The sequence below is a fragment of the Phacochoerus africanus genome, chromosome 16, assembly GCF_016906955.1.
Source record: "Phacochoerus africanus isolate WHEZ1 chromosome 16, ROS_Pafr_v1, whole genome shotgun sequence".
NCBI classification, from domain to species: domain Eukaryota; kingdom Metazoa; phylum Chordata; class Mammalia; order Artiodactyla; family Suidae; genus Phacochoerus; species Phacochoerus africanus.
Window position 1 is genome coordinate 50,655,892 of NC_062559.1, and position 19,834 is coordinate 50,675,725.

The following is a 19,834-nucleotide window of genomic DNA, read 5'->3' on the forward strand; positions in this document are numbered from 1 at the left end:
GTTGTGTTTGAAATGAAATCAGAAGGGAAGTGGCAGAAAGGCTCCTGCTCTGGACTCCCTGGCGGCCAACCTAGAATGGCCCTCATGTGGGCGTGGTGTGCCAGGGCTTGGCCCGACGGGGCCTCGGGGTGTGGGAACACACAGGGTGATGGCTCAGCCATTCAGAGGTCCGCCGTTAGCCCTGTCAGCAAGGAACCCTGCGAGGACAGTAAGTGTCTGCGTCTAAGCTCCCGGAAATCAATATAAACACGTCTTGGTATGTGTCCCTCATACTCTTCCTCTGTGTAAAACTTAATACCGTTAGTTGCCCATTCGTGACATTTTGTTTCACAGTTTTACTTATTATTTACTTATTATTTAAAAATACATTATTTAATTGATGTACAGAACCAAATTCTCCCTTTGTTTTTCTCTTTGTGTTCTCCACTATTCCATATATGTACCTATTTTTACTTAGAAAAGTTCATGCCATTTAGTTTTGTAGGCTTTGCCATTTCATATTTTTATAAGTATTTAAAAATTTTAAGTTCTAGATGGCCATGTTAATAGTGAGGTGAAATGCCAAAATTCTTCGGCTGTTTAAAGTGGTTCTCAGTTTTCTTCATATAAGAATTAACACAAGGAGCGTCAGATGGCTTGGCATTAGCTGTGTGGCCCTCTGGCCTGAGGCTCTCGGGGAGTATGGGACGTGTGAGGCAGGGGACACGTTCTGCTCTGTGGCTGTCCCTAGAAACCTATCCAGCAGAGCCCACACTGGAGCCTGGGATGTAGGAATACAGGAGATGCAGGGAAGTGCTGGGATGGCCTCCGGTATGTCCAGCTGTGCAACTCAGGCTCGGAGGCCAGAATCTCCTCGCTTTCTTATCAGTTTGATAGGAAGGGGGTTGGAGTGAGGACAAAGGTGGAAAAATATCACACTTTTCCACTGACGGGCAGTTGGAAGCTCCATCACCAGAGGACAGGTTGACAGGTGGTGGCTGTGTGTGGTGTTCACAGATATGCTATGGCCTAGGAGAGTTTAAAGAAAAAAGTTCAGGAGTTCCCGTTGTGGCACAGTGGAAACAAATCTGATGAGTAACCATGAGGTTGTGGGTTCGATCCCTGGCCTCGCTCAGTGGGTTAAGGAGCTGGCGTTGCTGTGGCTGTAGTGCAGGCCAGCAGCTGCAGTTCAGATCTGGCCCCTAGCCTGGGAACTTGCATATGCTGTAGGTACAGCCCTAAAAAGAAAGGAGAAGCAACAGTTCAGCTACATCCAAGGAATTCTAGTGATTTCCCATCCAGTGACACCCTAATTCCATTCTGAAATTCTTGCTTCCTTAGATCATATAACATTCTTACCAAATAGCCTTCTACCTCCTTACCATAAAAAAGGGGGTGGGGGTAGGAGCCATTTTACTCATCCCAGCATCCCTGGCCCAGTCCCCAGCTCTCAGTAGGACTGGCAGTCCCCATCTCCCATCTTTTGGTCCCAGCCCCACTTTACCTGTGGTGCATGATCTGCTCTCTGTTCTCACCCTAACAACAGCGAAAGCCTAACCCAAGGCACCCAAGCTGGGTCTATGACAGAGCAGGTGCACAGGGTCAACCGAGAAACTCATCGACATGGATTCCTTGGCAAACGCTCAGGTCCAGTCTGATTATGTAGGTTTATATTTGGGGTAGTGTGGTAGACAGAATAAGCCCCCCAAAAATGTCCAATTCAATGTACTAATTCTGGATACTTGTGACTGTTACCAAACATGGCAAAGAGGGATTAGGGCTGCTATCATCTGACTTTTAAGTGGAGAAATACCTGGATTATCTGAGTGGGCCCCACTATGGTAACAGGGGTCTTTAAACATGGAAGAGGGAGGCAAAAGAAGGCTGCAATGACATGTGAGGCCTCAACCCGCTGTTAATAGCTCTGAAAATAGAGGAAGGGGACCTCAAGCCAAGCTGGGAAAGGCAAAATCCAAATTATTCTTCTAGAATCTCCAGTGAGCCCCGCCAGCATTGTGATTTCAGCCTAGTGAGAGCTCATGAAACTTCTGACCTACAGAACTCAAAGATAATAAACTTGCATTAAACCACCAAGATTATGGGAATTTGTTAACAGCAGCAATTGGTGGGGACCAAGAATCCTTATTTTTACGTATGTATGTATGTATTTATTTTGTCTTTCGTCTTTTTAGAGCTGCACCTGCGGCATATGGAGGTTCCCAGGCTAGGGGTCGAATTGGAGCTGTAGCTGCCCACCTACGCCACAGCTCACGGCAATGCCAGATCCTTAACCTACTGAGCAAGGCCAGGGATCAAACTCGCAACCTCATGGTTCCTAGTCAGATTCGTTAACCACTGAGCCATGATGGGAACTCTGAGAATCCTTATTTTTATTTTATTTTATTTTATTTTTTTGCCTTTTGCCATTTCTTGGGCCGCTCCCTCGGCATATGGAGGTTCCCAGGCTAGGGGTCTAATCGGAGCTGTAGCCACCAGCCTATGCCAGAGCCACAGCAACGCAGGATCCGAGCCACGTCTGCAACCTACACCACAGCTCACGGCAATGCCGGATCGTTAACCCGCTGAGCAAGGGCAGGGACCAAACCCTCAACCTCATGGTTCCTAGTCGGATTTGTTAACCACTGCGCCACTACGGGAACTCCGAATCCTTATTTTTAATCAAGCTGTGCAGGCAACATTGGGGCAGCCAGGTTTGGGAACCCCAGACCAACCTACCTTCCTCGTCTCCTTCTCCCAAACATCATTCTTCTACAGTCCAATTGCTCTAGCCTGTCCTTTGGACTGCTTGTGACCCTGAATCTTAGCCAGCCTCGGTTGCCTCTATCATGTGTTGGTACACCAAGTGTCTTTCTACTCAAAGCTGTTGCCCCGGTTCAGATTCCCAAGTTCCCCGCAGTGCTACAGCCAAACAGCCCTGTAAAACATATGTTGGTGCACTTTTCCTGAGCACCGTAAGTGGCAGAGAAATTAGTGCTTACACATAAATCCGACAGATTCCCCAGATGCATAAGAAAGGGCGCGGGACTCACCAGTGTTTCTCGTACGTGGTGAGCTACCACCCGCCGCACGCCTGTTCTTAAATAGAACACAGGCGAGCACGCTAAACACTGATGTATTTGTCAATGCAAGTATAACTAACGCTGAATAAATACTAGGGTGAGGCTGTTAAAACCAACCTCGAGGTGAAGGGAAAGCCCTAAGCATGTAACCGGGGGACAACCTTGCTGGTTGTGGGTCGGCGGAAGCGGGCACAGAAGGGAATCTCACCCGCCTCCACGCAGCCCCGCCCCCGCCGCAGGCAATCCTAGCGCAGCACGCCTTTAGGAGGCAGTGTCAGCGGACCAGCGAGGACCAGACAGCTCCCAGCCGACCCTGGCCCCTCGCCCGTCCCCTCTGCCCGGAGACACCGGGCTCTGCGCACCGCCTCGGCAGCGGTCCTCTGTCAGAACATCGGAAGCCGGGGCTCCGATACTTCCGGGAGGTGACGTATCCTTTAAGATGATTGGCTGCTGCTGTGACCCGCCTACGCGGCCCCGTGTGCACTTCCTGTCGCGCATGCGCGCTGTCACTACAGAGCAGCAGCATGGAGGATCCAGAGCTATTGGGTTTTGAACACATGGGCCTAGACCCCCGGCTCCTACAGGTACTGGGGAGGGCCGAGGAGCCGGTCCGAGGTGGAGGGGAGGTGGCAGCAGGGCAGCGCGCCGCCTGAGCCGTCCCTTGTCTCTCCTAGGCCGTTACCGACCTGGGCTGGTCGCGACCCACGCTGATCCAGGAAAAAGCCATTCCTTTGGCCCTTGAGGGGAAGGACCTCCTGGCTCGGGCCCGCACGGGGTCAGGGAAGACCGCTGCTTATGCCATTCCGATGCTGCAGCTGCTGCTCCACAGGAAGGCGGTGAGTCGGGGGAGGGGCCTTTAAAGGCCGGGAAGGGAAATGCAGGCGTTTGAGTTCCGTTGTGCCCCCTTGGAAAACTGTGTCCCCCATCGCCACCCACCGAAGTCTTTCCCAAGTACCGGGTTTCCTTATGGCCTCTTACACGTGAAGGTTGGTCTGAAAGAAACTGGTGCTCTTGCTGTAAACGCTCTGGGGTGGAATTCAGGTTACTTGGGTTCTAGTCAAGGCCCTCTGACCACCATTCTTTGTACAATCCTGAGTAAATGGGGTTTCTCTTTTTCCTACTTTAAAAGGGGGCACATCTTCCCTTCCTACTTATAGATTATTGTGAAACTCTGGTTTACTAACTGATACATTTTGAGTAACTTTGTAGCTGTAAAAAGAGTTATCCTTTTTGTGGGGAGTGTCTAGGAGAAGAGTCCTCTGGTCTACATTCTGAAGTGCCTAGAAGCAAGTGGGGGGTTGGTCAGAAGACAACTAGGGAGTTCCTGTTGTGGCTCAGCGGTAACAAACCTAATATCCATGAGAAAGTGGATTCTACCTCAGGCCTCACTCAGTGGGTTAAGGATCCATCGTTGCCATGAGCTGTGGAGTAGGTCACAGACACAGCTGGGATCTGGTGTTGCCGAGGCTGCGGCTGCGGCTGGCAGCTGTATAGCTTCTGTCGGATCTCTAGCCTGGGAATTTCCATAAGCCACAGATGTGGCTCTAAAAAGACAAAAAAAAAAAAGAACACAACTAGATTGTTGTGTTGGAGTTCCCGTTGTGGCGCAGTGGTTAACGAATCCGACTAGGAACCATGAGGTTGCGGGTTCGATCCCTGCCCTCGCTCAGTGGGTTAACGATCCAGTGTTGCCGTGAGCTGTGGTGTAGGTTGCAGACGCGGCTCGGATCCCGTGTTGCTGTGGCTCTGGCGTAGGCCGGTGGCTACAGCTCCGATTAGACCCCTAACCTGGGAACCTCCATATGCCGAGGGAGCAGCCCAAGAAATGGCAAAAAAAAAAAAAAAATTGATTGTTGTGTTGAAGTCATAGCAGTTGTGTCAAATTGCCTGGAGGAGGTAGAGGAAAAGCTTCCAGTTGCCATGGTGACACGAGCTGACTGAAGCCTTGAATTCTTCTTTCGCAGATAGGCCCTGCGGTCGAGCAGGCTGTGAGAGGCCTTGTCCTTGTGCCGACCAAGGAACTGGCTCGGCAGGCCCAGTCCATGATTCAGCAGCTGGCTGCCTATTGTGCTCGAGATATCCGGGTGGCCAACGTCTCAGCGGCTGAAGACTCAGCTTCTCAGAGGTGAGTGAAAGCCGAGGGGGAGTGAATCTGCCCTGAGATGTGGGACTGGGTTTGTGTGCAGCAAGAAAGAGGGCTAGGAGTTCCCTTGTGGTGCAGCAGGTTAAGGATCCAGCATTGTCACCACAGTGGCTCGTGTTGCTGCTGTGGCGCAGGTTCAGTCTCTGGCCTGGGAGTGCCGCTCCCTGCTCCCCGCCAAAAAAAGGCTAATGTGTGGTGAGGTCCCAGCTGCTACCCTCTTCCCGATACTGAGGTGTTGCCCACCTGCAGAGCTGTGCTGATGGAGAAGCCTGATATAGTGGTGGGGACCCCATCTCGGATATTAAACCACTTGCAGCAAGACAACTTAAAACTGCGCGACTCCCTGGAGCTGCTGGTGGTGGATGAGGCTGATCTTCTTTTCTCCTTTGGCTTTGAGGAAGAACTCAAGAGTCTTCTCTGGTAAGGAAGAGGGGTTGTGAACAGATACTAGGACCTGGAGCGAGGGGGCCAGCCAGTTCAGCTGCCCCAAGTAGAGGCCTTTGGAGCTGGAGTCTGATGGGGCTCTGTTTCATTTTAGCCACTTGCCCCGGATTTACCAGGCTTTTCTGATGTCCGCCACGTTTAACGAGGACGTACAGGCACTCAAGGAGCTGGTGCTGCATAACCCGGTAAGGGCCCTGTGGAAGCCTTGTGTCAGTGAGGTGATACGCCCTTCTCCCGTCTCAAAAGAACGCTTTGGTTTTTTTGGGTGGGAAGTTATGGGTTTGGCATTCCTGGTTCTGAGGCCCTAGAAGCCGATAGTCATTGACCACCCCCGTCACTCTGCAATCTAAAGTCGCTCTGCAGTTCCAGATGTCCCCTGGTGGGGGGTTCAAACCATCTTTGCCCAAAGGCCCAAGCAGTGACCCCCAAGGGGCAGAAAGGCTGCTTGGAACAGCAGTGCCAAAGTTCGCAGGCCAAAGCTCTCACCATATGTGAACGTTACTCTTTAGAAGGGTTGCTGTTCAGAGGGTCTCTCCTCCCTGCAGCCATTTATTTCGTGTTTTTCTGGGTTCTGTGCCCCAAACGCTCTGTGTGTAGTTTCATGTCCACCGCCGGCCCTACAACAGTTGGTGTGCTTTGCGCTTATAGATGACGCAGTCTAGGGGCATCCGGATTGCCCTGCACTAACGCGTTTGCACCGTGGTTGGCCAGCCAGCGGCTTGCAGTAGCATTTCTGTCTTCTTTTCTTTCCTGACCACAGGCCTGTCCTCCCCTAGGTTACCCTCAAGTTACAGGAGTCCCAGCTGCCAGGGCCAGACCAGCTGCAGCAGTTTCAGGTGGTCTGTGAGACCGAGGAAGACAAATTTCTGCTGCTGTACGCCCTGCTCAAGCTGTCCTTGATTCGGGGAAAGTCTCTGCTCTTCGTCAACACTCTGGAGCGGAGCTACCGGCTGCGCCTCTTCCTGGAGCAGTTCAGCATCCCCGCCTGCGTGCTCAACGGAGAGCTCCCACTGCGCTCCAGGTGCGCCACCCCGTGTCTTGGTCGCAGATGGGGTGGAACAGAGGTGACACAGCTGCTCTTCCGGTGTCTCAAGCGCTTGGTCGAGGCTGGGCTGTGGGCTTGGCTGAGTTTTGCTGACTTTGTTTCTCACCACCCTGTGGTCCCTCTTGTAATTCCATCTTCCCTGAGGAGGTTGAGGTGCATGGATTGAGCACGGGAAGCGTTGAGGAGGGAAGGCTTTGGAAGAGTGATGGTTACGACCGAGCAGGGGATGGGACGGGGCTCCCCGCTTGCCCTTGGGGCTGACTTGCCATCTGCTCTTGGACCACAGGTGCCACATCATCTCCCAGTTCAACCAAGGCCTCTATGACTGCGTCATAGCCACAGATGCTGAAGTCCTGGGGCCTCCGGTCAAGGGGAAGGGCAAGCAGCGGGGCAAAGGACCCAAGGGAGACAGGCGAGTCCACGTTTCCCCCCTCCCAGCCCTCCTCAGGGAGACATGTCTTTCCGCCTTTCAGAAGACTCTGAAACTAGGGTGCAGGGGCAGCAAGCTGGGCCCCCAGAGCTTGCCATGCCTGCGGGGCCCTTGGCCGCCTTGGTCTGGAGAAGGGGAGTGAAGGGCATGCGGTCATGTGTTCCATGAGCAGCATGAAGAGCAGGACAACTTGGTCGGGTGGCGTGCCGTCTGTGAGGGGAGGTGGCCCACCTGCATCGGGCGTGCCCCTGTGACTTGCAGGAGAATATTTCTTAGGGGGAGAGGGTAGCCCCGTCTCCATCTGCCTGACAGGTTGTCTGGCCAGGAGTGGTTCTCAGAGTGCCCTGTGGCCAGTGGGTTCTGCTGTTGCCCCCGAGCTGAGGTCAGGGCAAGGCGGGGCTGCCCGCACCATCCTGGCCCCTGGAAGGCTTTCCATGTTTAAGAGGCTTGTACGTACCAGGGCCGGGTAGTTCCACACAAGGCTTTGTTTAGAGACCTTGCGGATGAACTAAACATGAGGGCGTCACCTTGGAAGAGGGGAGGTCAGTCTGAGGTGGGGATGATTTCCTGCAGGGCCTCTGATCCGGAAGCAGGCGTGGCCCGTGGCATAGACTTCCACCACGTGTGTGCTGTGCTCAACTTTGATCTCCCCCCGACCCCCGAGGCCTATATACACCGCGCTGGCAGGTAGGACTGGGGCAGGTAGGACTGGGCACCTGGGCTGCGGGCACGCGGCCACATGCGCAGCTGGAGACATCGGCTGGCCCGTCTCCCCTTGCAGGACGGCACGTGCCAACAACCCAGGCATAGTCTTGACCTTCGTGCTGCCCACAGAGCAGTCCCACCTGGGCAGGATCGAGGAGCTTCTCAGCGGAGGTAAGAGCCCAGCTCTCAGTGGCCGGGCCAGGGCCAGGCGCGGCTCTGGCGCTTAGATGCAGTGGAGGTGATGGCAGCGGGGACACTTAACACAAGCAGCAGCCACCTGCATGCTGAGCACCGCTGGGCACCATGTCCCCCCGCCTGTCCCTGTCCTGCCCTGGCTGGCAGGCACTGTCCCTTGTCACAGCCAAGCCAGCTGAGGCCCGGAGCTGTCAGGTAGTCGGCCAAAGTCACATTTACTCTCTCTCTCATGGGGCAGAAGGGCCAAGGGAGGGCTTCTGCCCGGCGCCTTCAGGAGCTTATGCTGTCGTGGGACAGCCAGGCTGCATTGCAGCTGCGAGAAGAGGACAGTGGGGGGTGCAGGCCTGCTCCGCCAGGAGGATGTGGGCGGAGGGTCCAGGCAGGGCTCCCCCTGGGGCCCCACTCCTGCACGCCAGGTGGGTGTGAAAGCATGTGTTCCCTGTGTAGCCTGCAATCTCTAGGCTCATGCGGAAGGGGGCACGGGGCACTGCCTGGCAGGGCAGTGAGGGGACAACTCTAGGCTTCACGTCTGTGTGCCCTGGTTTCCTTACTTGAAACGGGTGATGACCCCATCGCTGCTTGTTGTGCACATTGAGTGACCCGGTGTGTTGCCATGACGGTGCCTAGACCAGTACCCGAGTCTGCGAGGGGCTGGTGCTCCTCACTGCCCCGCAGATGTCGTCCCGGGTACCTCGAGGCCACAGTGGCCTCAGAGGAGGAAAGTGGGCGAGTGGACAGGTCCTCCGAGAGCTGTGACAGGAATCCAGGACTTGGGGACACCAAGCTGCCCCAGCCACAGCCCAGCGGATCGCCCACCGCTGTCCACGAGACCCAGGTTTTCAGCTGCTCATGTGCATTGCGGGGCAGGAGCGCTGGGCCCCTGGCTGCTTCACCTGGGCGGTGGGCCCAGGAGGCACCGGGCGTAGACCCCACCTAAGCCTCAGCCAAGGGGCCCTCAGTGCCGCCTTCTCCGCAGAGAACGGGGCGCCCGCCCTGCTTCCCTACCAGTTCCGCATGGAGGAGATCGAGGGCTTCCGCTACCGCTGCAGGGTGAGTGGGGCGCCACGGGGACGGGAGACCTGCGGCTCCTCCTGGACCCGGGGTCAGGCCTTTGCCGCTGAGCACCCAGGCCAGAGCGGGTGCTTGACCCTCGCCGTCTGCCCCCAGGACGCCATGCGCTCTGTGACCAAACAAGCCATCCGCGAGGCGCGGCTGAAGGAGATCAAGGAGGAGCTGCTGCACTCAGAGAAGCTCAAGGTGAGGGCCGTGGGGAGGGCGGGAGCGCAGTGCCCTTCCTAGAGGCCGGCCACGCTGAGTGTGACCTGGGTGGCGAGCTCTGCCTTCAACAGCCGGGCGGGGAGGACAGCCAGGAGCAGGTGCAGGAAGCCAGCTGTCCGGCTAGGAGGTGGACAGCGGCCGCGGTCAGAGTTTATTCTCTTTCTTTTCTTTTTTTTGTCTTTTGTCTTTTTAGGGCCACACCCGCGGCACATAGAGGTTCCCAGGCCAGGGGTCGATTTAATCGGAGCTGTTGCTACTGGCCCACACCAAAGCCACAGCAACGCCAGATCAGAGCTGCCCCTGTGACCTACACCACAGCTCACGGCAACACTGGATCCTTAACCCACTGAGGAGGCCAGGGATCGGACCCTCAACTTCACGATTCCTAGTCGGATTCGTTTCTGCTGCGCCACGACGGGAACTCCCGGTGTTTTTTCTCTTGGTGCACTTCTGAGGTGCATGATGGCTCACGCGCGTGTTCCTTGTGATTCCAAAGGCGGAAACGCCTGCGCGTCTGCCCCAGGAACGTGGCGAACCCCAGGGGGGTGCATCCGTGCAGCGCGTGTTACATGAAAAAGGAGACGCGGCTGTTGTGTGTCAGTGCAGAGTGGCCCATGGGGTGGACACCCAGGGAGGAGGGTGCGGCCTGCTCCTGTCCCCCTCACAGCAAGGGCAGCGGGACCAGGACTCACCCCCTCAAACGTGCACTGGGCACCTGCAGGGAAACCAGAACGGGATCCACCCTGGGAGGGGCCTGGCTGACCCCAGATGAAGGCAGTGGCAGGAAAGCTCAGCCACCCGGTCAAACACTGCCCTGTGAGCAGTTCCTGTTGTGTGTGGCTCGGTGGGTTATAGACCCGACTAGTATCCCTGAGGACGCGGGTTCAGTCCCTAGCCTCGCTCAGCGGGTTGGGGATCTGGCGTTGCCGTGAGCTGTGGTGTAGGTCACAGATGCAGCTCCAATTGAACTCCCAGCCTGGAACTTCCATGTGCTGCAGGAACGGCCCTAACAGAAAAACAAACAAACCGAAAAGCCAAACTGCCCTGGGAAGCCACATGAGGACACTGACTGTGCAGGGCCCGCTTCTCCCCCTGCAGACGTACTTCGAGGACAACCCGCGGGACCTCCAGCTGCTGCGGCACGACCTGCCCCTGCACCCGGCCGTGGTGAAGCCTCACCTGGGCAACGTCCCCGACTACCTGGGTGAGCAGCGCCTGGGGCAGGGTGGCTTTTGTTCCTTGGCTGTCACCAGACAGGACCACGGGGACGAGGCGGCATGCACTTGCTTAAACTAGGAGACAGGAAACCTGGGCACGTATGGAGGCCCGGGCCTCGCGGGGCGGCAGACCCAGCACTGGAGGCCAGGGGGTCTCGCCCCAGAGTCCAGCCCGATGGAAGAGAGCCAGTCCCTGGCCAAGCAGCTGCCTGTGTGGACGGTGTGTGTGTGTGTGGGGGTCACACGGGGGAGGCAGTGCTGCTCATGCTGGAGGAGACACGGGCTGTGACCAGGCCACGCTGAGGTGGGGTGGCTGGCGTCTCTAGGACAGCTGGCCATGGGGCTAGAGAGCGGGCCTGCCTGAGCCTTGTGGGCATGGGATGTCCTGGTTGCAGCTGTGGGGTCAAGAATGGCCCGGAGGATGGTTTCTGTGGTGTGGACGAGGCCAAAGCCAACTGGGGTGTTCAGGAGCCTGGCCCGCTTTACACCTGGGTATCCATGTCCCTTGTGCGACGCCTGTGACTTTGATGCTGAAGATGCTGAAAGTGGGTTAAGGGAGAAAGGTGGTGAGTGCCAGCCTCCTTCCCCGCATCGCCTTGGGCTGGCATAGCTGGCAGGTGTGGCAGGAGAGGCCTGAGTAAGCGGAAGGGAGGGATCCCGAAGAGATAGGAAAATGCCAGAGGGCTTGGCGGGGGCGCCAGTTTCCCCCAGGACAGTGAGCTGGAGGGGACAGCTGCACCGCCGCGAGGGTCCAGGTCTGAGGAGGGAGACGGGGAAGGGGGGTGGGAGGGACCTCCATCTCCCTGGGAGCAAAGTCGTTGCCAAGAGCGAGTGGCCGGAAGGCCTGAAGGGGTCAAGGTGAGGTGGGAGGGTCCGTTGGTGTGGTGCTGGGAGGCCTGTCAGGACCTCGGCCTGGCCGGATGGGACCCTGTGCCGGGTGGGTGAGGGGGCAGAGGCCAGGGGCCCTGTGCAGGTCATAAGCAGTGATGGTGGCGCCCAGCAAGCGGAGAAAGGGTAGGGGGAGGGGCTGCAGAGGAAGAAATTACATGTAGACCTTTTTTAGCAGCATTTTCTTTCTTGAATGTTACTTTCTTTCTCCTGTTACACACTTATTGTGACAGATTTAAGCCCTGTAGAGAAGTGTTATAGACAACTGACGTCCTAGAGTTCCCGTCGTGGCTCAGTGGCTAACGAATCCGACTAGGAACCATGAGGTTTCAGGTTCAATCCCTGGCCTTGCTCAGTGGGTTAAGGATCTGGCATTGCCATGAGCTATGGTGTGGGTCCCAGACGCAGCTCGGATCTGGCATTGCTGTGGCTGTGATGTAGGCCAGCGGCTACAGCTCCGATTTGACCCCTAGCCTGAGAACCTCCATATGCCACGGGAGCAGCCCTAGAAAAGGCAAAAAGACTTAAAAAGAAATTAAAATAGACAACTGACGTCCCCATAATCCCACCCCTGGGGCCAGCTGTGTGTCCTTAGGTGTTTTGAGCGAGGACTGGAGTGCTGAGCACGAGGTCGGAGTGGGAGCGTGCGCTGGGGGCCGCCGCAGGGTGGCGCTGGTGGGCTTTGCCACAGGCAGGCTGAGGGGTAGGGGGACCAGGCCGAAAGCTGAGCCCAACGTCTCTTCCAGTTCCTCCTGCTCTTCGCGGTGTCGTCCGCCCACACAAGAAGCGGAAGAAGCCCCTGTCCGCTAAGAAGGCCAAGGTATGTCTCCGGGGGCCTTGGCAATGGCTGCAGGGCTCTCTTCCCACCTCATTCCATTGTCACCAGGGTGTGCTTGCCCCCGGGAGGGAGTAGTGAGGTCCCAAGAACCGGCCCCCAGCTCCTGGCCACAGATCAGAGTCGTGGGGCCTGAGGGTCTCCCTTGGCCACCCATGGGCAGCTTCAGGAGCAAAGGAGGACCTGCTGGCCCGTCTCTACTGCCCTCCTGACCCTCCAGGCTGCAGGAGGAGGAAGATGGGCCTCTGCAGCGCCCGAAGCAGCGTCTGTCCTTGGCGTGGGGCCTGTAGGATGTGCCAGGTGGCAGCACCACCTGCTCATCCGAGTCTGTCTTGTCTTGTGTGGATGGACCGGCCCCCCAGCTAAGCTACCCCTTCCCCCCGCAGAAGGCGAAGACCCAGAACCCACTGCGCAGCTTCAAGCATCGAGGAGAGAAACGCAGAGCCGAGCCCTCCTGAGGTGGTTGGGTGGCCTCAGCTACCGTCTCGGGCCTCTCCCGGGGCTGAGGACAGGGTGGAGCAGGTTCCCGAGCCTGGAGGGCGCTTGACTCCCAACCTGGGCGGACTGCATTCGGGGCAGGCAGAACTGTGGCCTCCCACATCCTGGCCTGATGGCACCTTGCCTTTAACAGAATAAAGGTTCTAGCTGCCCTGGTTTGTACCTCCTGCCTGGAGGAAGGGACCATCCCTGGAAACCGTGGGAGTCTGAAACTGCTTCCTGGAAGCCGTGTCTGGCTTTCTGCCTGTTCTGCACAGTGCCTCCTTGGTCAGAAGGGGTCAGCCGTGCAGTGCTGCGACCTGGTGCCTCTTAGCCCTGGCCTGGGTCCCTGGCCTGGCTGCTCCGTGGCCTTCTGTCTGGGGCTGCGCTGACCACCTCCCTTCCCTGAGGCCTGGAAACGAGTTCATCAGCGGGGAAGGCGGGGTCTCCTGATGAGACCTACGGGGCGGGGTGCTGGCAGGTCGGCCTTGCCCTCCCTCAGGCTGCTCGGTGCACCTGTGTGTGCTGTGATGCCCTGGCGACAGCGTGACATGCCCCTGCCCTGTTCTTTGCCCTCCGTTCAGCTGCCAGGCTGATGGGAGAGGGTCCCAGCCCGCAGGAGGAGGGGGCTGTCTGCAGGAGGGGGACACTGATGACTCAGTGCCCTTGACTGTGCCCGTGAATCACAGTGTCACCATCACCTGCTTAGCAGGCCTCGCCAGGCCGGGCGGTGAGGGTACCTGGGGTGCGGGTGGGGGAGCTGGGGAGAAGGTCAGGAGTGCGCCATGTTTCCCTCAGGAAGAAAGATAGGCGGTGGGGTCGGCACCCCAGGTCCTGGTCCCTAGGGCGGGAGGGCCCGGGGTCGTTAGGGTGTGGCCGGACCCTGGCTTGGGTGTCAGGTGGCGGGCGGGTCGCCTGCGTTTCCTGCCCCTGCTCCGAGGGTGTCAGGGAGCCAGGGGCTTGGCGCTCAGGTGGGATCAGCAGCGAGGGTGAGAGCATGACGCCGCCAGGATCCCCGGGCTGTGCCTCGGGGCATCAGAGCTGCGCAGATGGCAACTGCGTGGGCGCCTGTGGGCCCTGCACCGCATCGGGGCAGCATGCACAGCGCTGGGCTGTGGAAGGAGCCGGCGCGGAGAGCTCCCCGCTCCCCTGCCTGGCGGCTGGCTTCAGTTCCTGTCAGACCTTCTGCCAGGAGGACGAGGAGCTGAGACCTGGCTCTGGGGACCTGAGAGCCCTGGACGCTGGGAGGCCGCCTGTTCTAAGGTGGTGTGCCAGCCTCTTGCTGTAGCCTCCTTGTCCCTCTGACCCTGTCACCGCCCCCGGGCATCCTGGCCAACGCGCTTCTATCCAGAATCAGCCCTGATGCCACAGAGTGGGCGCCCTGTGTTTCCCCAGTGGTGTCCCTTGTCAAAGAGGACTTCGGGCTGTGTCCTCCCCTGGGGACAGAGCTGGGGACCGAGTGCTGAGACCTGTGCTGAGCATTGTACTGACATAAGGCCATGCCGATTTCTTGGCAGGGGGCCGAGGCTCAGAGAACGTAGCTGGCATCAGGTCACAGGGCAGGGGAAGGCTGGGCAGGACTCGGACATCGTCACAGGCTTGCTCCAGTGTCTCGGGCCGGCCCGGCTGTCACCCCCACAGAGGGGTAGGGATGCTGCCTGTGCTCTCCCAACACAGGGCAGGTGCCCCCACCAGGCACTGGGAGCTGAGCTGTGTATATGTAACCTTCCCTGAGCCGGGATGGGCCCTGGCAGTGGAATCTGAGCTGCGTGGGTTAGAGATCAGTGTGTCCCCACGTCCTGGATGTGCAGAGGGACCCACATGTCCCACTCAGTCCCCACACAGCCCTGGGTGCAGGCGCTGCTGTCCACTTCTGGCTGGGAAACAGGCCCAGGAGCTGGACTTGTCTATCTGACACCAAAACCTCTGCCCTTGACAAGCATGTCTGGAACAACTGGATGGGCCCTGGGACACAGGCTGGTACAGGATCAGTGACTGGGCCTGGCAGCTAAGAGGTGGGGTTAGCGTGCCATAAACTCAGCTTCACCAAGCAACAGATAAACTTGGCCTGTTTGCGGTGGTTTCCAGGCTGGCTGACGCACAGGGCTCCTGGCAAGGGGTCAGCAAAAGTGCTGACCATCTCTGCCCCTGGCTGTCAGTCTCACGCACACGTAGGCCTGGGTGGGACCGCTGTGTCCCAGCTGTGTGCTGGGACCTAGGGGAGATGGACAGAGCGTCCCCTTGCATGCCAGGGGCTTTCGAGGGGTCAGGGATCACGCTTTCAATGCATCCCGACCCCCGCAAGCTGCAGACTCCAGGAAGCCTCTGTGTGCTCTGCCAACACTTGTTCGGGCTGCCAGGTGTAGACGTTGGGCTGGGGCAGAAGGAAGGGGGCAGTGCCCTCCAGCCAGCGCACTGATGGCTAGCCATCACCTTCCTGGGACATCGAGGGTACCAGGCACTTGGGGCCTCCCCCGACGGAAGGAATCAGGGGAGCCGAACGCTGGGCGGGAAGAGCAGTCCTGAGGGGGGACAGCATGTGTGAGTCCTCTGGGCGGGAGGGATCCTGGGATGAAACGGAAGCCAAAGCGGTTGTCACCATCGTCGGCAAAAGCTGAGAAACTAAATCACTTAGAAGAGAGAATACAATTCAAAGGCTACAAAGAGGTGCCGGTGGGTTTTAAGTAGGGGAGCACCCTGATTAGATAGCTGAGCGCCGTGGTGGTAAACACAGAACAGAGCCCCTAAAAACCTCTGGACCCAGATCAGGGGCCAGTTGAAGTGCGTTTCCCATCCCAGCTAATTCTCTCCTCCATCTGCTGAGGATTGGTGACTCAGCATTTGGGGAATTAGTTGTTCTTGGGACTTTGGTCTCCAGGGCCAGTATCTCAGGGAAGCACTGCAGACCAAGCGGAATTCATGCGGGCGCCTGTGCCCAGCCCTGTGCTGGCCCCTCAATCCTGTCGGGGTGGCTTTGCCACTGTGCCCTTCAAACTGTGATGCACACTGGAGGGTAGAAGCTTCTTTTTAAAAAATGTTTATGGCCTCATCCGCTGCATATGGAAGTTCCCAGGCCAGGGATTGAATCCCAGCCGCAGATGTGGCAACACTGGGTCCTTTAACTCACTGCACTGCGCTGGGATTGAACTCACACCTCTTAGCAACCCGAGCTGGGGCAGTTGGATTCTTAACCCACAGTGCCACTGCAGGAACTCTCTGGCAGAGGCTTTTTAGAAGGCAGGTCTGGGGCAGGGTCTGAGATTTCTAACAAGTTCCCCTCCTGAGGGAGCCCAGTGCTGCTGGACCTCAGACTGGCCCTTGAGAGGCAAAAGCTTTAATGTCTCCACAACCATCCCATTTTACAGATTGGTTAACTGTGGCTTGGGTGTTCCGCTGTGTCTCAGCAGTAAAGGACTTGATTAGTATCCATGAGAATGTGGGTTTGGTCCCTGGCCTTACTCGGTGGGTTAAAGATCTGATGCTGTGAGCTGTGGTGTAGGTTGAAGACATGGCTTGGATCCTGCATTGCTGTGGTGTAGGCTGGCGGCAGCAGCCTCAATTTGACCCCTGGCCTGGGAGCTTCCATAGGCAGCGGGTGCAACTCTAAAAAGCACCCCCCCAAAAAAAAACCCTTCAGCTTGGAGAGAATAAGTAGCCAACCCAGTGCCACCTGGCTGAGTGGCAGAGTAGGAAGGTGTTCAGATTGTTGGGTTCTGCTCTGGATCAAGGTCCAGCCCAGTCCTTCCCTTCTGAGTCCGACTTCATGTGTGGGATGCAGTGATAAAGGGTGTAACTTTCTAGGAGTTCCCGCTGTGGCACAGTGGGTTAATGATCCGGCTTGTCCCTGTGACATTGTTGTTTTGATCTTAGGCTTGGCGTGGTGGGATAAGGATCTGGTGTTGCTGCAGCTGTGGTGTACATTTGCAGACATGGCTGGGATTCGATCCCTGGCCTGGGAACTTCCATATGCCATGGGTTTCTCTGAAATTTCAGTCTAGCTGGCTGTCCTCTTTCTTATTTACTGAATTTGGCAGAAACTTCGCTTGTGGAACCCTTCTTGCCTCTTTTCCAGGAAGATTTCCCGACCCCCTGGCTGAGCTGGGCATCTTTCTCTCTGTGTATCTCTGTCACTGCCTTGACCTCATCAAGCTCATCTCTGGGGCCTGGTCTACACCTGGCCTGGGAGCTCTTGGTGGCAGGCACCGTGCTGAGTTCTTAGTGTGTCCCTGGGCCCAACCAGGACTCCCTGGTGTTCATGAAAACTTCTGAAGGATGTGCTGGGGGTGGGGGGGGTTGGCATATGCACACTGAGGTATGCGGAGTGATTGGCCAACAGAGACCTGCTGTACAGCCAGAGAACTCTACCCAATGTCCCGTGACCCTCTGTGTGGGAAAAGGATCTGAAGGAGAGTGGATGTGCGTATGTGTGTAACTGGCTCACTTTGTTGCACAGCAGAAGTGATCACACCTCGCAAATCAACTCCTTCAGTAAAACTAAAAGGGAAGAGTTTCTTGCCCGGTGTCCCTGGTACCTTGTGGGCAATTCATTTTCACCACCGCCTCTGCTGTCTGAGGCTCTTGAGCACTGTTTCCAGTTAAAAGTGAAGGGAAAAATGATGTGCCCAGCAGGCTGGCCTCTGCCCCCGACGCGATGGGCCAGATGCGCCCTCCCTGTCACCTCTGTGACTCAGGGCAGAGACTGGGTGATACGCCTGGGCTGTCCTCTCTGTGGGCCTGCAGGCCCTTCCCCACTTGAGCAGTGAGTTGGGGGAGCACACTTCTGAGACACTGGTGGCTGCCCCACAGTGGGGAGGGACAAAGGCCAGAGAGCGCTGAGCTTTCAGTTTTCCTCACCAGGACATCCTGGCTGTGGCTTAGCTCCAAGGAAAGACAATCTTTTTTTTTTTTTTTTTTTTTTTGGCTTTTTAGGGCTGCACCCACGGCATATGGAGTTCCCAGGCTAGGGGTCAAATCACAGCTACAGCTGCCAGCCTACACCACAGCCACAGCAATGCGTGATCCAAACCACGTCTTCGACTTACACCACAGCTCATGGCAACACCGGATCATTAACCCACTGAGCGGGGCCAGGGATTGAACCTGCAACCTCACGGTTCCCAGAGTCGGATTTGTTTCTGCTGTGCCACAACAGGAATTCCTCAATGCAATTCTTCTTCTTTTTTTTTTCGGTCTTTTTGCCTTTTCTAGGGCTGCTCCCACAGCATATGGAGGTTCCCAGGCCAGGGGTCTAACCAGAGCTGTACCCGTCGGTCTACGCCAGAGCCACAGCAACACGGGATCCGAGCTGTGTCTGCAGCCTACACCACAGTTCACAGCAACGCCGGATCCTTAACCCACTGAGCAAGGGCAGGGACCCAACCCGCAACCTCATGGTTCCTAGTCAGATTCGTTAACCACTGCGCCACGACGGGAACTCCCCTGCAATTCTTAACAAAAGTGCAATGACACTTTTTCAGAAACAGAGAAATACACCCTAAAATTTAAATTGGACTCTCAATAGCCAAAACAATCTTGACGGAGAACAAAGTTAGAGCACTCACACTTCTTTTTTTTGTCTTTTTTTGCCATTTTCTTGGGCCACTCTCACGGCATATGGAGGTTCCCAGGCTAGGGGTTGAATCGGAGCTGTAGCCACCGGCCTACGCCAGAGCCACAGCAACACTGGATCTGAGCCGCGTCTGCAACCTACACCACAGCTCACGGCAACGCCGGATCGCCAACCCACTGAGCAAGGGCAGGGACCGAACCCGCAACCTCATGGTTCCTAGTCGGATTCGTTAACCACTGCGCCACGACGGGAACTCCAGACACTTCTTGATTTCAAAAGTTATCACAGGAGTTCCTTTGTGGCTCAGGGTTAGTGAACCCGATTAGCATCCATGAGGACGAGGGTTTGATCCCTGGCCCGGCTCAGTGGGTTAAGCATCCGGTGTTGCCGTGAGCTGTGGTGTAGGTGGCAGACACGGCCTGGATCCTGCATTCCTGTGGTTGTGGCGTAGGCTAGCGGCTTCAGCTCTGATTGGACCCCTAACCTAGGAACCTCCATTTGCCATAGGTGTGGCCCTAAAAAGACAAAAAGACAAGAAAAAAAATTATCACAAAGCTGTGATAGTGTAGTACTGGCATAAAGACAGAGATGTAGACTAAATGACAGAATGGAAAGTTGAGAAATAAACACTTGCATATATGGTCAAATGAATTTTTTTTTCCTCTTAGGGCCATACCTGCAGCATATGGAAGTTCTAGATCCGAGCAGCATCCGTGACCTACACCACAACTTGTGGCAACACTGGATCCTTAACCCACTGAGCAAGGCCAGGGATCAAACCTGCATCCTCATGGATACAAGCTGGGCTCTTAACCCAGTGAGCTACAACGGGAACTCCCTCAAATGATTTTTTTTTTTTTGTCTTTTGTCTTTGTTGTTGTTGTTGTTGTTGCTATTTCTTGGGCTGCTCCCGCGGCATATGGAGGTTCCCAGGCTAGGGGTTGAATCGGAGCTGTAGCCACCAGCCTACGCCAGAGCCACAGCAACACGGGATCCGAGCCGCGTCTGCAACCTACACCACAGCTCACGGCAACGCCGGATCGTTAACCCACTGAGCAAGGGCAGGGACCGAACCCGCAACCTCATGGTTCCTAGTCGGGTTTGTTAACCACTGCGCTACGACGGGAACTCCTGATCTTTGATAAGTGTACCAAAACCATCAAGGGGGAAAGAACAGTCTTTTCCACAAATGTTGGAAAAATTGGATGTTCACTTAGAGTGATAAATTTAGGCCCTTACTAGCACCATGTGCAAAAGTCAACTCACAATGGATCAAAGACCTAAATTTAAAAGCTTAAACTGTAAAACTCTCAGGAGAAAACAGGACAAATTTTTATGACATTGGATTTGGCAATGATTCCTTGGATATGGCACCAAAAGCAAGAGGAAAAATAGACAACTTTTTTTTGGTGTTTTGTCTTTTTAGGGCCATACCTGCGGCAAATGGAGGTTCCCAGCCTAGGGCTTTAATCGGAGCTGTAGCTGCCAGCCTACACTACAACCACAGCAACACGGGATCCCAGCTGCGTCTTTGACCTACACCACAGCT

General features: G+C 56.4%; 1 protein-coding gene across 1 annotated transcript; it reads left to right on the top strand.

Annotated features, from left to right (window-relative positions):
- Window positions 1–3,544: 3,544 nt before the first annotated feature.
- On the top strand, window positions 3,545–12,899 carry DDX56 (DEAD-box helicase 56). The gene is made up of 14 exons (XM_047763481.1): window positions 3,545–3,643; window positions 3,734–3,895; window positions 5,024–5,184; window positions 5,452–5,622; window positions 5,741–5,831; window positions 6,423–6,667; window positions 6,978–7,103; window positions 7,695–7,808; window positions 7,903–7,997; window positions 8,998–9,071; window positions 9,189–9,278; window positions 10,398–10,503; window positions 12,151–12,224; window positions 12,626–12,899. Exons 1-14 carry the CDS (start codon window positions 3,584–3,586, stop codon window positions 12,695–12,697), a joined length of 1,641 nt encoding a protein of 546 aa, XP_047619437.1. The 5' UTR covers window positions 3,545–3,583; the 3' UTR covers window positions 12,698–12,899.
- Window positions 12,900–19,834: the final 6,935 nt, after the last annotated feature.

Bases quoted from the DNA above. Each gene is read 5' to 3' on its own strand.
- DDX56 (XM_047763481.1), top strand. From the start codon at position 3,584: ATGGAGGATCCAGAGCTATTGGGTTTTGAACACATGGGCCTAGACCCC. The intron at 5,623-5,740 runs GTAAGGAAGAGG...GTTTCATTTTAG, and splicing joins GAACTCAAGAGTCTTCTCTG to CCACTTGCCCCGGATTTACC. The intron at 9,072-9,188 runs GTGAGTGGGGCG...GTCTGCCCCCAG, and splicing joins GCTTCCGCTACCGCTGCAGG to GACGCCATGCGCTCTGTGAC.